This window comes from Zeus faber, assembly GCF_960531495.2.
Source record: "Zeus faber genome assembly, chromosome: 4".
NCBI lineage: Eukaryota > Metazoa > Chordata > Actinopteri > Zeiformes > Zeidae > Zeus > Zeus faber.
In genome coordinates, this window is record NC_137191.1 from 3,061,848 (window position 1) to 3,075,223 (window position 13,376).

Here is a 13,376-nt window from a genome sequence, read left to right on the forward strand (position 1 = left end):
GGATGGTGTTAAGTGGCCAAGTGATAAAATAAATAACAGGCTCATCCCGGGTGATATGCATTTGTGACCCATGCATTTGTGACCCACCGCATACTTTAGGGTCAATTGGCGGCTGTCGACTTTTCTTTTTGCATCATTTAAAATTGGAGAATCAGAGCTTCCAATCAAGGTGTCACTTGTACAAATCAAGCAAATATTTTCAAAAGGTATGACTTGTTAATGACAAGGGTGTGGCAAACCGTGTTTGAGATAATCACCTTCAAAGTTTTCCCCCCACACTTGGTTCATTCAGCGAGCTCCCAGAATGCAAATGGTTGGAGGACTAACAGCCTCGCTAGTTGTCACATGGCTACTTAACATCCCGCTGAATGGGGCAATCACTGCTTTGTTCTTGTGTTGTGGGAATGTTGAACAGCCTCAACACAACTATTTCTTTTTTTTCTTTAGGTTTTTATTTAACAATAAGAATATTCATGTTTTATGAAAGTGGAATTATTTAGGAGTTTAAAAGTACGGACAACACAACAAAATGTATAGTCTCTCAATTAAATGAGTCTCGGAAAATCTGCCAATCACCAACCTCAACGAACATCACATCATCAACTTCTTCTGTTGTAACAATGGGCATATAGACGTCTCCTCCGGTGGTTCTTGAAAATGTTCAGGTTCATCGACACATTCAGGTTGAAATTCGCTGTTTGAAATGTTGTCCAAGTACAGGATCATATGCGATTCAGCAGCGCTGTCATTTTCAGCGTCGCTGTCGGAGAATTGACTATCATGGCGGAAAATTAGTCCAGTACGCGCTGCTTACACTGCCTTTGATCTATCGCATTGGTCACATTAAGATCCGGATATGATTTAGATCTTCCTCCACCCGCTTCTCGTAATCCATAACACAGAGTTATCACAGACAAGTGAAACCGAAGGATCCTCGTCTTGTTTACGGAAGTGACGTCAGGATTTCTTCTTCGATGGTACACACCCCCTCCACAATGAGGTCTCAGTTTGTGTAAAAGTAGTACAATTTAAAAGGTTGAACTCTATCAAAACGGTTTCACATTGTGACTTCACATCACATGGAATATGGATGAATGATCTTCACCTGGACGGTTGCTTTAAAGGAAACGATTGATCGGCGTTGTTCTGCGTCTCAGTAGATGAACTGTGTTTCCCCATGTTATCTAACAAGAATATAACTGCACGCTTTAACATTTTTCTAATATTTATAAATGAAACTGTTTTGAAAATACGTTGATAAAAAAAACAAAGGAACACGAATCTGGAAAAATCTCATTTGCCTTCAAGAAAGGTTTTTTCAACTTAATTGGCTGCTCCTGGAAATTTTAGAAATGCACCAGACAGCGGGTTTTGCTGTGGTGGGTCACATTTGTATACCAGTGCAATGTGCTTAAATCTCCTTTGATGTTTTCACAAAAGTGTGTTTTTACTACCTTACTACTACATGGTTACATTCTAAATAAGGAGGTTGCTACTTATTCACTTCTACTTTATACAATCTGTAGACTGCCTGAATAGCCACAAAAAAGTGTTAATGGTTTTCCTTTATTGCGAAATGTAAGCACATTTATGAATAACATGTATCCTTGTAAAGAATACCTGCTCCTTTTGGAATTTAAATTGAAGAACAAGTGGTGAAACGATTTTTGGGATGAAGCTAAAAATGGTGTTCGTATGCAATACATTAACACAGAATTTTACCCTTTCATGGAAGAGAATATATTAATATTTTGTGACTAGCCTATTAAGATTTTTGTAATAAGTTACTATTCATAAACACCAAATTGTGTTGCTTTTAAAAATGTATTATAATAATACTTAACTTTAAGAACGTTCGCTTTTGGGAAATGAAGCCGTAAACGACCCGCAACAATTTGTCCAGCCGGGCTGCGGTCTCCAGATTAGGTGGCTGCTATGACTCCTGAATACCACCAGGTGTCGCGGTGGTCTCCATTTTACATTTTCCTCGAAGCTTCGGCTCTTCGTTCGGCACAAACCGGAAGAAAGCCCGAAAGATTCACAAGACTTCGTCCATCCACCGGAACAACGCTAGTCAACGCTGGTTACGGCGGCGATTCATGTGGACGCCCAGTAACCTAGCGAGGCTCTTATACATAGTCTAGCAGCCAGCCAAACCTCTATAATTATCAGACAAACATCAGGATGCCAGGTAAAACATCGATATTGTATGTGCCATTACGTAATATTTGCAATGTCAACATCGCTAATTATCCCGAGGATAGCGCCACCGTTAGCTGCGTTAGGTGCTCTGCGTAATGTAACGCTACAGCTAAGTTTTAGCTAACACGGAAATAGTTTTGTTCACTTCGTTGTTTGTGGAAGCATTAGGTAGTGCTTGTACATTAATAGCCTGGCCAGTGTACCGTTAATTGTTCATTTAGAAGTAAGTCTGTGGATTAGAATGCGTTGGTCCGCGTTCATTTCGGCTCATACATAACCTTACGTAGATTTTATATAGGTTTGTCTCTCACGCCATACATGCAAATTCAACAGACGATGGGAAATGTTCAGATTTTAACCGTTTAACGCATATTTGATGGACTTAAAGGAAACGACCGAATTCATTTCTGCTTTTGTAAACAGTATTGTAGTCAGCGATACGGCTTGCCTATCGCCGTTTTAACATTACATCCATAGGACGAACTAGTCACTTTTTAAGCGCAGCCCTTTCAGCACTTATATTTTAGTTACTAGTTCCTGTTCCAGCAGTTGCTAGTAACTTTTAGTTTTACTAGTCAAAATGTGTTGTTAATAGTACCTATTTATTAGAAACGAGAAATGACAATTTCAACTTATTTTGTCATTGAATCTTATGAGGCTTCGTGTTTCAGATATCAAATATCAGCCTCGACTAGTATCTATTCCGATTACTAGTATCTGTCTCAATTTTAGAAGTCACCATTAGTTGAGTACTTACTCAGTGACTGAGTTCTTGCTGTTACTAGTAACATTTTGTTTTACCAGTAACAATGTACTTTTATCTGTTATGAGAAAGTACTACACAAAACAGCCATTTGATAGTTTACTTTAAAATGTTAATACAATTGTTACTAGTAACAACAGGAAAAGGCACGAGTCCCTAATTAATAAGTATACGTATTACACTGTTAAAAACTAGTAACAATCGGAGTAGATACTAGTCTGGGGCAAATATTTGATATCTAAACACGGAGCCCCATAGGATTCAGTGACAAATGTCCAAATTGTTACAACTAACATTGCAAAAGTTACTAGTATCTAATACAAGTACCGAATACATCTCATCTAGTGAAACAAATGGTTATTATTAAATGTTGGAAAAGCAACTAAAATATAAGTTCTAACTTTTGAAAAGTGACAAGTCCATCCTATGGGTTAAATGTTGCTAAAACAGCTTGCCATAGCTGTCACACTTATTACATAATAGCCTGAGATCACTGCAATATTTTAGTGAAATAGTTCTTAGAAATGTCATAATAAATCTGATGTGAATTAGATGAGTTTCCATCAGTTGAGTTAAGGAAACTGTCTACCCAAATTTTTATGTTCCAATGCCAATAAGTGACTCTTTTGCAATAGGTAGACATGCATCATTTTGAGTTAGGTTTATGCCACTATTACAGTGGCATTCTTGTCTTCACTATAAACATGTCTTTCTCCCAATCACATTGATGTTTATACCTCTCTCCTGCGTCGCATGGTTCTTCCTGTTACTTACGAGCTGACACACACACACACCTGACTGTAGCAAATTCACCACCCAAGTGGCGTTTAAGGACCTCCGGCACACAGACGACAGGGGGTTGATAACACCAGTTTATTACAGAGATGAGGCTAGGTGGAATTAGCCAGGAGCAGCCGGAACATGTCATGACAGAGGGCTCCCATCCTGACTGTGTGGACAGGGTTTTTAAACCTGATACTCATTAGCCTAACCAACGAGCATCAAGTGTGGCTACTTAAGCCACCCCATACCCCCAACTCCAAACTGAGGCCAGGAAGAATTCCTGGCCAAAGCCTACTCCCCCCGCCGCCCCCCCACCCAGCTAGCTGCCAGTCATTACCTGTGGTGGTTACTGTGCTGCTTCTCCCCCTGTCCTCCACCAGACCCCCCAGGTGCTGCCCCTGCCAGTCGAGAGGGGGTTGGTCTGGTTGCTGGGCTGCTGGATGGTCTCGGCGATGCCTGCTGGGCGGAGAAGCTAGCTGCCAGCAGTTACCTGTGGTGGTTGCTGCGCTGCTTCTCCCCAGGTGCTCAGCCGGACCCCCCCGGTGCTGCCAGTCGGGAGATGGTTGGTGCTGGGGCCACCCGTCGAACCATTGGTGGCTCCAGGGTGACTTCAAGCAGCCCTTCTGTGTCCCTTCCCCGTACTAGAGAGTCCCTGTTTAGGTGCCAGATTCACCACCATATGCCATACTAAGTGGCGTTTTCAGGGACCTCCAGCACAGAGACACAGACGATGGGGGGGGTTGATAACATCAGTTTATTGTAGCGATGAGGCTAGGTGGAATTAGCCAGGAGCAGCTGGAACATGTCATGACACAGGGCTCCCATCCTGACTGACTTAGCCCAACCAACGAGCATCAGGTGTGGCTACTTAAGCCACCCCATCCACCACACTGACCTACTCCAACTCCCTCTCGTCAGAGCCAGCCAAGACCTCCTGCAGTGTGGGCAGTGGCACCAGCGCTGTGGTGGGATCAGCAGGGGGTGGAGAGGGCACTGACAGCGTCTCAGCTCTGGCTAATGGTCAGAAGGAGAACGAAATAGCTGCAGAAGTCAATCCCTTTGCGGAGTACATGTGGATGGAGAATGAGGAGGAGTACAACAAGCAGGTGGGTATGTTGGCGGCAAGCCATGATAGAAACACAAAAGGACACCCACAGCCGATGTTTGACATTATTTATATATATTTTTTACGATGGAAGAAGGCTAATTTTCAAACTTCCCTGATATCTTGTTAGGTGGAGGAAGAGCTGTTGGAGCAGGAGTTCCTGGACCGTTGTTTCCAGGAAATGTCGAATGAAGAGGACCATGACTGGTTCATCCCATCGCGTGACCTGGCACTGGGCGCCCCAGGGTGGCAATTGCATGGCCAAGGCCAGCGGGCAGACACAAGCCACCTGCAGCAGCATTTTCAAGGGTTGTCGCTGGCTGAAAGCCAACCAGAGGACATAGCAGTGAGTAGCAGTTTTTTCCATAATGTGCTGAGAGGACTGGAGCAGCAGAACCTGAAATCCCCACCAAAATGATGCATCACTGATACATTGAGGGAATACACATTAAACTGTTCCCAAATCAATCCCATCCAACTATAAGGAAATTTTAATTGTAAATATCTTAGCCATATGTGACTCTCCTCTTCCACAAGGTTTCCTAGCCTTTGTAGCAGAGTGGTCTTGCAAAGCTGCTCACTGAATGTTGAGCAGGGATAGCAAGATACTAAAGCTGATTTTGTGACGGACCCAAAATATGATATATAATATGAATAGAACTGTTATATTTATCATAATATTTCATTATGTGTGGGGTCGTTCAGATTTTCACCATCTGTTAAGATTAGAAAAATCTTGGCGTCTGGGCCAGACATCAGTCCGTGCTTTTGTTAACTAAAATTAAACCAGTTTAGGGATATATAAGCTATGAAGTTCATGGTGACAGGGATTGAGCGTAGATTGACAGGTCTGGGCATGAGGGGCATTTCCTCTTGAACATAGTCTGAACCGGAACAGTGTTGAGAGCTTGAAATCTCCGTAGCCACATTGTGAACTTTGATTTAATGTTATTACTGTCTGACTTGGAAGGGAGTTATTTTTTACTTTTTGAGATTAAACTAATTGTCATTATTTAGACTTCAGCACTGCAAGTTGCCTAGGATTTAATACTATACCATCTTCTTATTATTTTAAAGATACAGAAAGATACAAGTCTATCTACTTGATTGGAATGAAGTGCAGACTGCTCAGATCTGTCATGGTTCTATAAGTTAGTTACTTTTTGCAAAGCCAGCAAACAGCCTTTTTTATTTTTTATTGGTAATTTTCCCAACGACACTGTAAAAGCCTGAAGGCTTCCATGCAGTGCCTCTCAGTTGTTTTGGTGTAGTAATTATCCATTGAGCACGGCTTGGGCTTGACCTGCTCATTTCCACCATTTTGGCATCATCAGTTGGCCTAATTTACTGATATGAATATGATATATGTATCATAGGTCAATGACACCTGCTGAAATATACCTCATTTTAGCATCAGTTAACTAAAAGTAAACGCTTGTATGGTAAGAGGAAATGTTTTGGAAAGAAGTATCCTTTAGAAACCGGTATTGAAGTCAAGGTAGCTGTTCCGGCAGCTAGTTGCCATTCCATGAGAAGGAGGGCCAAAAAAAGATGGGTTGACCAGCAAATTCAGATTATTAAGGTGCAAATAAATATGGTCCCACTGTAATATCCGATAAAAAGTCATATATATGGAAAGTTAGGCATGCACAATAGTACTGAGTTGTTAATGAGAATCTAAAGTAAATCTAATTTTTTACCATTTAATTTCTTCTGTTTTCCCACTCTCCACAGGAAAAGAGTATCTTGAACCCAGAAGCCAAGGAGTTTGTTCCCGGAGTGAGATACTAGCGACAGTTCACCAGATGGCAACATACCCTCACAACAGACCTATTTCATTGTAGCTGCTGGCTTTTCATTCCAGCACAGGCTCTTTACCCTTCTACACCCTCCCTTCATGAGTTCTGCTGCACGGAGCGGGATTCACCCAAACAACGCTGTCAACATATTTTTCCCCTTTTCAATTCATTAGGAATTTAAATGGACATTGTTAAAACCATCAATTGCAACCCCCCCACCCCCCACACATCTCCATGAACATATTCCAGGTGGCTTTACAGCTGGATGGATGGTTGTGATGAGGGTTGGCTGTGTGATGAGGGTTGGGTTAGCCGTTGGGGGTTGGGGTCGGGGTCAGCCGATACAAGGAGGCGAAGAGGTTTTAAAGGTTTGAGACTGTCTGACTGGTGGATAGGTGGATCTGTTCAGATCGTCAAACCAGGATAAAGTATTGAATCTACAGCTTTTTGGATATAGAAGTAGAAAGTACAGCGTCCCTGATCCATGATCCTGGTCCCTGATCCATATTGATGTTGATGGGACATTTTCCGTCAACATCTCCTTCAGGAATGTGCAGCTATGCAACAAATATGTTCCCTAATCATTTCAATGCTCCAAGGTGTAGCAGTAGAAATTTTGTGTGCATGCATGTCCTTTCAGATGCACTTAATTTCAAAGACTTTTCATCACATATACCTCACAAGGATTAAATGAACCAACTCCACTTATTAAGGTATTGTGTTCAAAATGCAAAGAACACTTGAGACGAACCTCAAACGGCCCAAATTAGCTTCGGAGGAGTCTGGGTTGGATTTGGAATTGAAAAACAGTCACTGGTCTAAGTTCACTTCAGGGTGTGTTAAAAAAAAACAACTTAATTTGCTCCAATAGGCTTTGTGTTTGTTAGATGAAGTCATGCAATTCGTCCGATATACTGCTACTTCTATGTGAATTACAAAGCTTATTTCTACCTGACTAAACTTGTGGCCAAGGATTTTAAATCATTTTTTTCTTCCCGTCAAGTTTCATAATTGCATCTGTGAAGGCTCAGTCCAACTTCGGAGATTAGGACTGAGTCCAATTTTCAGATCGGAGGTGAAATCCAGTCTATTGTATATTTTTCTCAATACTGACAGGAGTCAAATCTTTAGTGTTTACCCTTTGCACCTTAATGCATTGGTCTTTTGGGGGAAAGACAAGAAAGGCTCCAGAACTATTTGAACCGGCTACAACACTAGCACTTGTGTTTATGTGTTTTTTAAAATGAACATTACCTTGAAATAATACATTATATTTTAATTTCATATTATATTTCATATTGGGGTTTGCTGGGAACAACTTTGCAGCTCAGTTGCACTCAACCGATGATGTGACGCTGCCAATCTAATTTGAGAAACAGATTCTCAAGATTTGGGACCATTTTGTGGATGTTGGATTTGGAAAAAATTTATATGATTCACATTTTGGGACCTCCCCCTTTTTACTCTATTTTGAAGTCCTGTAGAATGATGACAATTAAATAAAGATCAGGTACATACTCTGGTCATGTCTTGCCATTAGCTTTAAATAAATAAAAAAAAATGTCAAATTTAATGTAAAAACCTGGAAACTGTGGTTGCCAGAACTTCAACATAAAACTACAGTGAATGTTTGAGATATGTGGAATATGGAACTTAGATCAATGTAGATTTGACAGTTAAAAACTGCTGTTTACTGTAAATAAATGTTCAACAGATGTTGAACTGTTTTTCAAACTTTTTCTTTCATGAATATATTATGAATATTTTAAACTGTTTTCTAACATTACCAGACAATGAAGAGCTTATTCAAAAGTATTCACTGTCTATACTAAAATATGTATTTTTATGACACCCGTTTAAAAGTGTTAATCCCTAAGATTTTTTAAAATTGCATTATGTATGTGCTCCTCTATGTGCTGTTTCCATTATTGCCATGTACTCTCCCTAGACAGACATTTGCAGTAGAATCGTACTTGAGAGCTCAGTAACTATCAAGGTGGCACTGTAGGGTGCCACCTTGACAAATCAGTTTGACAAATGTCTGTCTGACCTGCCCCGGTCAACTGTAAGTTATGTTATAGTGAAGTGGAAAAGTCTCGGAGCAACAACAGCTCAACCACAAAGTGGTAGGCTACACAAGCTCACAGAATGGGACTGCCACGGGATGCGTGTTGCGAGTTACAATGGTCTCTCTGCTCACTACCGAGTTCCAAATTGCCTCAGGAAGCAACACGTTGAACCCCATTGAACACATTTGGGATGAATTGGAATGCCGACTGAGTCAGGCCCCATCGCCCAACATCAGTGCCTGACCTCACTGATGCTCTTGTGTGTCGGAATGGGAACAAATCCCCATAGCCATGTTCCAAAATATAGTGGAAAGCCTTCCCAGAAGATGGCACGCTGTTGTAGCAGCAAAGGGGGGGGGCAACTCTATATTTATGGTTTAAAGTGATATTCTGTCTTTAAGTTGTTTTTTTTTTAATAGAAAACATAAAAGCAAAAGAGTCGCTCACTCGCACCCAGCCATACGCATGAATTCACTGAGACTCCAATGTGGAACGAAAGAAGACGAGTCCTGAGACCCCGAGTCCTGAGCGATTTACTCACGCATTCTTCCTAAATAAATATTTTTTACAGCAATAAATAATTCTTGTGAGAATCCATTCCCAACTATTAGGAGCTAAACCGACTCTTCTGAAACGAAAAGTCGGAAAACACTTAACGAATCTTTTCATTGAGTCACTCGCAAATAGTCGAATCTCCCAAGATAGTCTGTTTTCATCACTATAGTGATGTCACGACCGATTCGTTCGTAGCAAACAAAATCTTTTAAATGACTGAGGAGTCTCGAGTCACTCCACCAAAAGGGTGGTTACTTCAATTCGTTTCCGTCTCGACATTTGCCATAATTCATTTTGAATTTGGCTTATTTACACCTTGTATTCCACCAGAGTAAATACTTTCCACAAATTAATTGCTTTTGTTATTTATTGTTGCAATCTCTTCGACTTGGCAGAAATGGAATATAATATAATAGTACATAATACGTATGCTTTAATTAGTGTATAATCCCATGATAATATGAATTGTGTTTTCGTAATGAGCCGTCCGCTTCCGCAGAGCCCACAATGTTGCGCCGCCATGTTTCTACGGTAAACCCAGAACGGACAAACCAACCCACTGGCTCTCGAGGGCCTTTCGTGTTTTTGTTGTGAGTTTCGTGCCCACCGTAGGTTTTCCTACACGCTTGGAAGGGGAGGGGGAGGAGAGGGGTATTCAGTTGGCTGCAATCTGCAACCTCACCCTTAAGTGCCACTATATCTTACACACTTGGTCCTTTAGCTATTTTTGGGATCCACAGTGAATACTTCTGCCTAAATAAATAATTTGACAGAATTAAATCATTCCTGCGAGAATTCTGCTCACAATTCAGAGCACTACTGACCTGCTCAAAGTTCACAACTATTTCTCTCTGATAGAAGCTTAATAACACCGAAACTGTATTTAATTTTTAATCTAATTATATGTAATATAATGTTTCCCCCCCGAATATGCCTTGAGAGGTGTAACTCAGGCAGCAATATGAAAACATTTCCCCCTATTCTTGTTTGACATCGCTAGCCTAAAGCTAATTTTCGTTTTTTTGTTCGCATTGCTTACTCAGTATATGCTTACTCGGCATATTTACTAATACAGACCTTTCTCACTCATGATACATTGGCAATGAAGAGTTGGAAAATCAAACGACTTTTTTTACTTGGTGACCTGTGAATAACCTAATCTCAAATAAGGAGTCGAGGCTTTCACCCCCTAAGAATCACACGCCTTACCTTTGGGTCACACCAAAAGCAACACATCAACGTCACGCAAGCTGCATGGCAACGCTTCAGATACTCTGCCATGTTAATTAATGTGGAAGGTCACACCAAGCAGAAGCCTCACCGTCACTAAAGCCGAATGACGTGACGCTCCTTAACCCCTCGCGTTTTTTTAGGCTCTATTTTTCCGAGCACAAAGCGTAAAGTGGAGCGTAGAAACTCATAGAGGTCCATTCAAACGATGTTTTTAGTGAAAATATCTAATAACCAAGCCTAGTATGCGCGCGCGCGCCCACACACACACACACACACACACACACACACACACACACACACACACACACACACACACACACACACACACACACACACACAATAAATCTCCATACATTTCCCCCCACAACAAATTAAACCCCACTTATGTAAATACAATATTATAATTTAAGCAGGAAAACAAATATCACGCCCAGGAATAGACTGTAGATTTGACTTCGTACTTGGGAAGTAGTTTTATAGACTTCAGTGGTCTGGTATACCGTACCTGTTGGCAACACGGAGGGCAGTAAAAGCGGGACGCTCTCCTTGCTGCTTGGAGTCACTACGTGTGGTGCTCTAGTCAAACTGACTTGTCAAGCAATATATTTTTGAAGCAGAGGAATCTGTATATTTATTTATAATGGTATTATTAAGATAATAATATATTTTATCAAATGTACAAGAATATATCCATTGCATGTTTTTCTTTATTTAACAATCGAACCACAAATGACTGATAACAAAAAGAATCAGAAAGCACTTTATTACAGAAACAGCTCAAATGGTAAATACAAAGTAAATACACATATATACATTGTGGTCATCTCCTGCATCCTCCTCTGGTTAAGGGTACGTCCCCACCACCACCGCCATCCCTGCCTTCTCCCTCGGACCCACGGAGTAGAACCCGCACCGCCTTCCTGCTGTTAATAGCCGTATATATATGTGTGTGTGTGTGTGTGTGTGTGTATGTATGTATGTATATATATATACATATATGTGTGTGTGTGTGTGTGTGTGTGTGTGTGTGTGTGTGTATGTATGTATGTATGTATATATATATATATATATATATATATATGTGTGTGTGTGTGTGTGTGTGTATATATATATATATTATTTTTTCATTTTGTATTTAAAGATCATAGAAATTCCAGCGATAAAACACGTTGTATTTAAGCCAGAAGCGGAAGTGTGAGATATAAACAATACCCGCTAAACTCACGAACTAATCCAACTACGATCATAAACAAACCGATCCAAATGCAAGTAAAATGAAAAGTAAAAGGTTGAAAACGAAAGCAAAGATTCACTTAATTCACTTCCACATGAAAGTTGAGAAATTTCACAATTTCAAGTTTCAAGTTTCGAGAACGCCGTTAATGCGAACGCGTTGTAGACGGAGTGAAGACGGACTCGGATGAAGTTGACTAATCGTCAAATAACGCGACGTTTTCGTGTTGCTGACGTAACGCTGACGGTGTCGCTTCTGGCCAGGCGGACAACGTGTTAAGCACAAGTCCCGCCCACTGCTGGAAAATTAACCAATAACTCGGAGGGTACTAGTTGACTTCCGGCCAGCGCGCGCTCAGTGACGCTGTGGAGAGCCAATAGAAAAAAAGTGAAATATCGCGGATCAACCAATGACTTCACGGAGGGAGGTTCCACGTGGACCCGGGGTGGACGCGTTTCAGCACCTCGGAACTGTCCTTTCAACAACCAACCTGACGGTAAGAATGTCTGCCAGCAAATACTAATCATACTCTTAATATTTTTTTCACACACACACACACACACACACACACACACACACACACACACACACACGCGCGCGCGCGCACATGCGCGCTCGCGCGCGAACCAACGAAGCCAATCATAATTCACACCTTCCTACCTGTCTATCAACGCGTTTCCAGGTTGTGCTTGGGCTAGCGTTCCTTGAATTATCATGTTATCAAGTCGTTTCTTTTCTCCAGTCCGATTATTTCATTTAGATTTGGGGTTTGGGGTCCTCCCGAAACCTGTTGAACGCAATGAAACACGACCTGTAATGGCAGTGGTTGAGAATTGGCTTATATCGACGTGATCTGTGAAACTGCTGGTGTTCGTTCAGTGAGTATGATTTAGTATAATTCGATGTGTATGGTCCGTGGCCATTGTTGGCTCCAGACAGCACCAGCGTTTGTATTTCAGGTTGATTGTGTCTTCCGTGTCATAATATGAGCCTTTGAGTTTTTACTAATATTAACACTGACCTTAATTGGTCAGTCAAAATTGAATGAGAGGTTGAGACCTTCTTTCTGAATGACTGGATAGTTCACTGGCACGAAATAGTGTTGGGTGATGGAGCTCACATATGTAAATATCAGGAAGAGAGTAACTATGGTAACAGGTGTTAATTGTCACACTCAAATAGTAGGACACACCTTGCCGGTTGCAGTTAGAGCATGAGATGATTGCAAAGGCCTATGATTTCTGATTTGAGACAGGCCTCTCACTGGGGCTATTCGCGACTGTGACAGTTTAGTTGACTCTTAATTGTCATAAAAATAATCCAGATAAACAATGGTCGTACTTTTTGTTTGTATTATACCAATATCATTGTGTAACCTATAATAGCATAATAACGTTTATGTATTGTAGAAGTGCCGTCTATTGAGAAACTATTTGACAACAGATTGAAAGGTCTGTCCAAAGCCTGGAAGTTGAAACGGAATATAGCAAGCACAGATAGTTATTAGAGCTGGACTTTTGATTAATGGAGTTGTGGATGGATGGAATGCTAACTTCCCACAGCAATCCTATCTCTCTGTTTCTCTCTCTTCCACTGTGTGATTTTTTCCCGATCAGGGATCTGATTTAAATTA

The 13,376-nt window shown here is 41.1% G+C and overlaps 1 protein-coding gene across 1 annotated transcript; it reads left to right on the plus strand.

The window, feature by feature from the left end:
• Nucleotides 1-2,060: 2,060 nt before the first annotated feature.
• LOC307229267 (polyadenylate-binding protein-interacting protein 2B-like) lies at nucleotides 2,061-9,266 on the plus strand. Its single transcript, XM_079999223.1, has 4 exons — nucleotides 2,061-2,191; nucleotides 4,667-4,854; nucleotides 4,984-5,199; nucleotides 6,588-9,266. The coding sequence occupies exons 1-4, from the start codon at nucleotides 2,185-2,187 to the stop codon at nucleotides 6,642-6,644; spliced, it is 468 nt and encodes a 155-aa protein (XP_079855349.1). The 5' UTR covers nucleotides 2,061-2,184; the 3' UTR covers nucleotides 6,645-9,266.
• The last annotated feature ends 4,110 nt before the right edge of the window (nucleotides 9,267-13,376 follow it).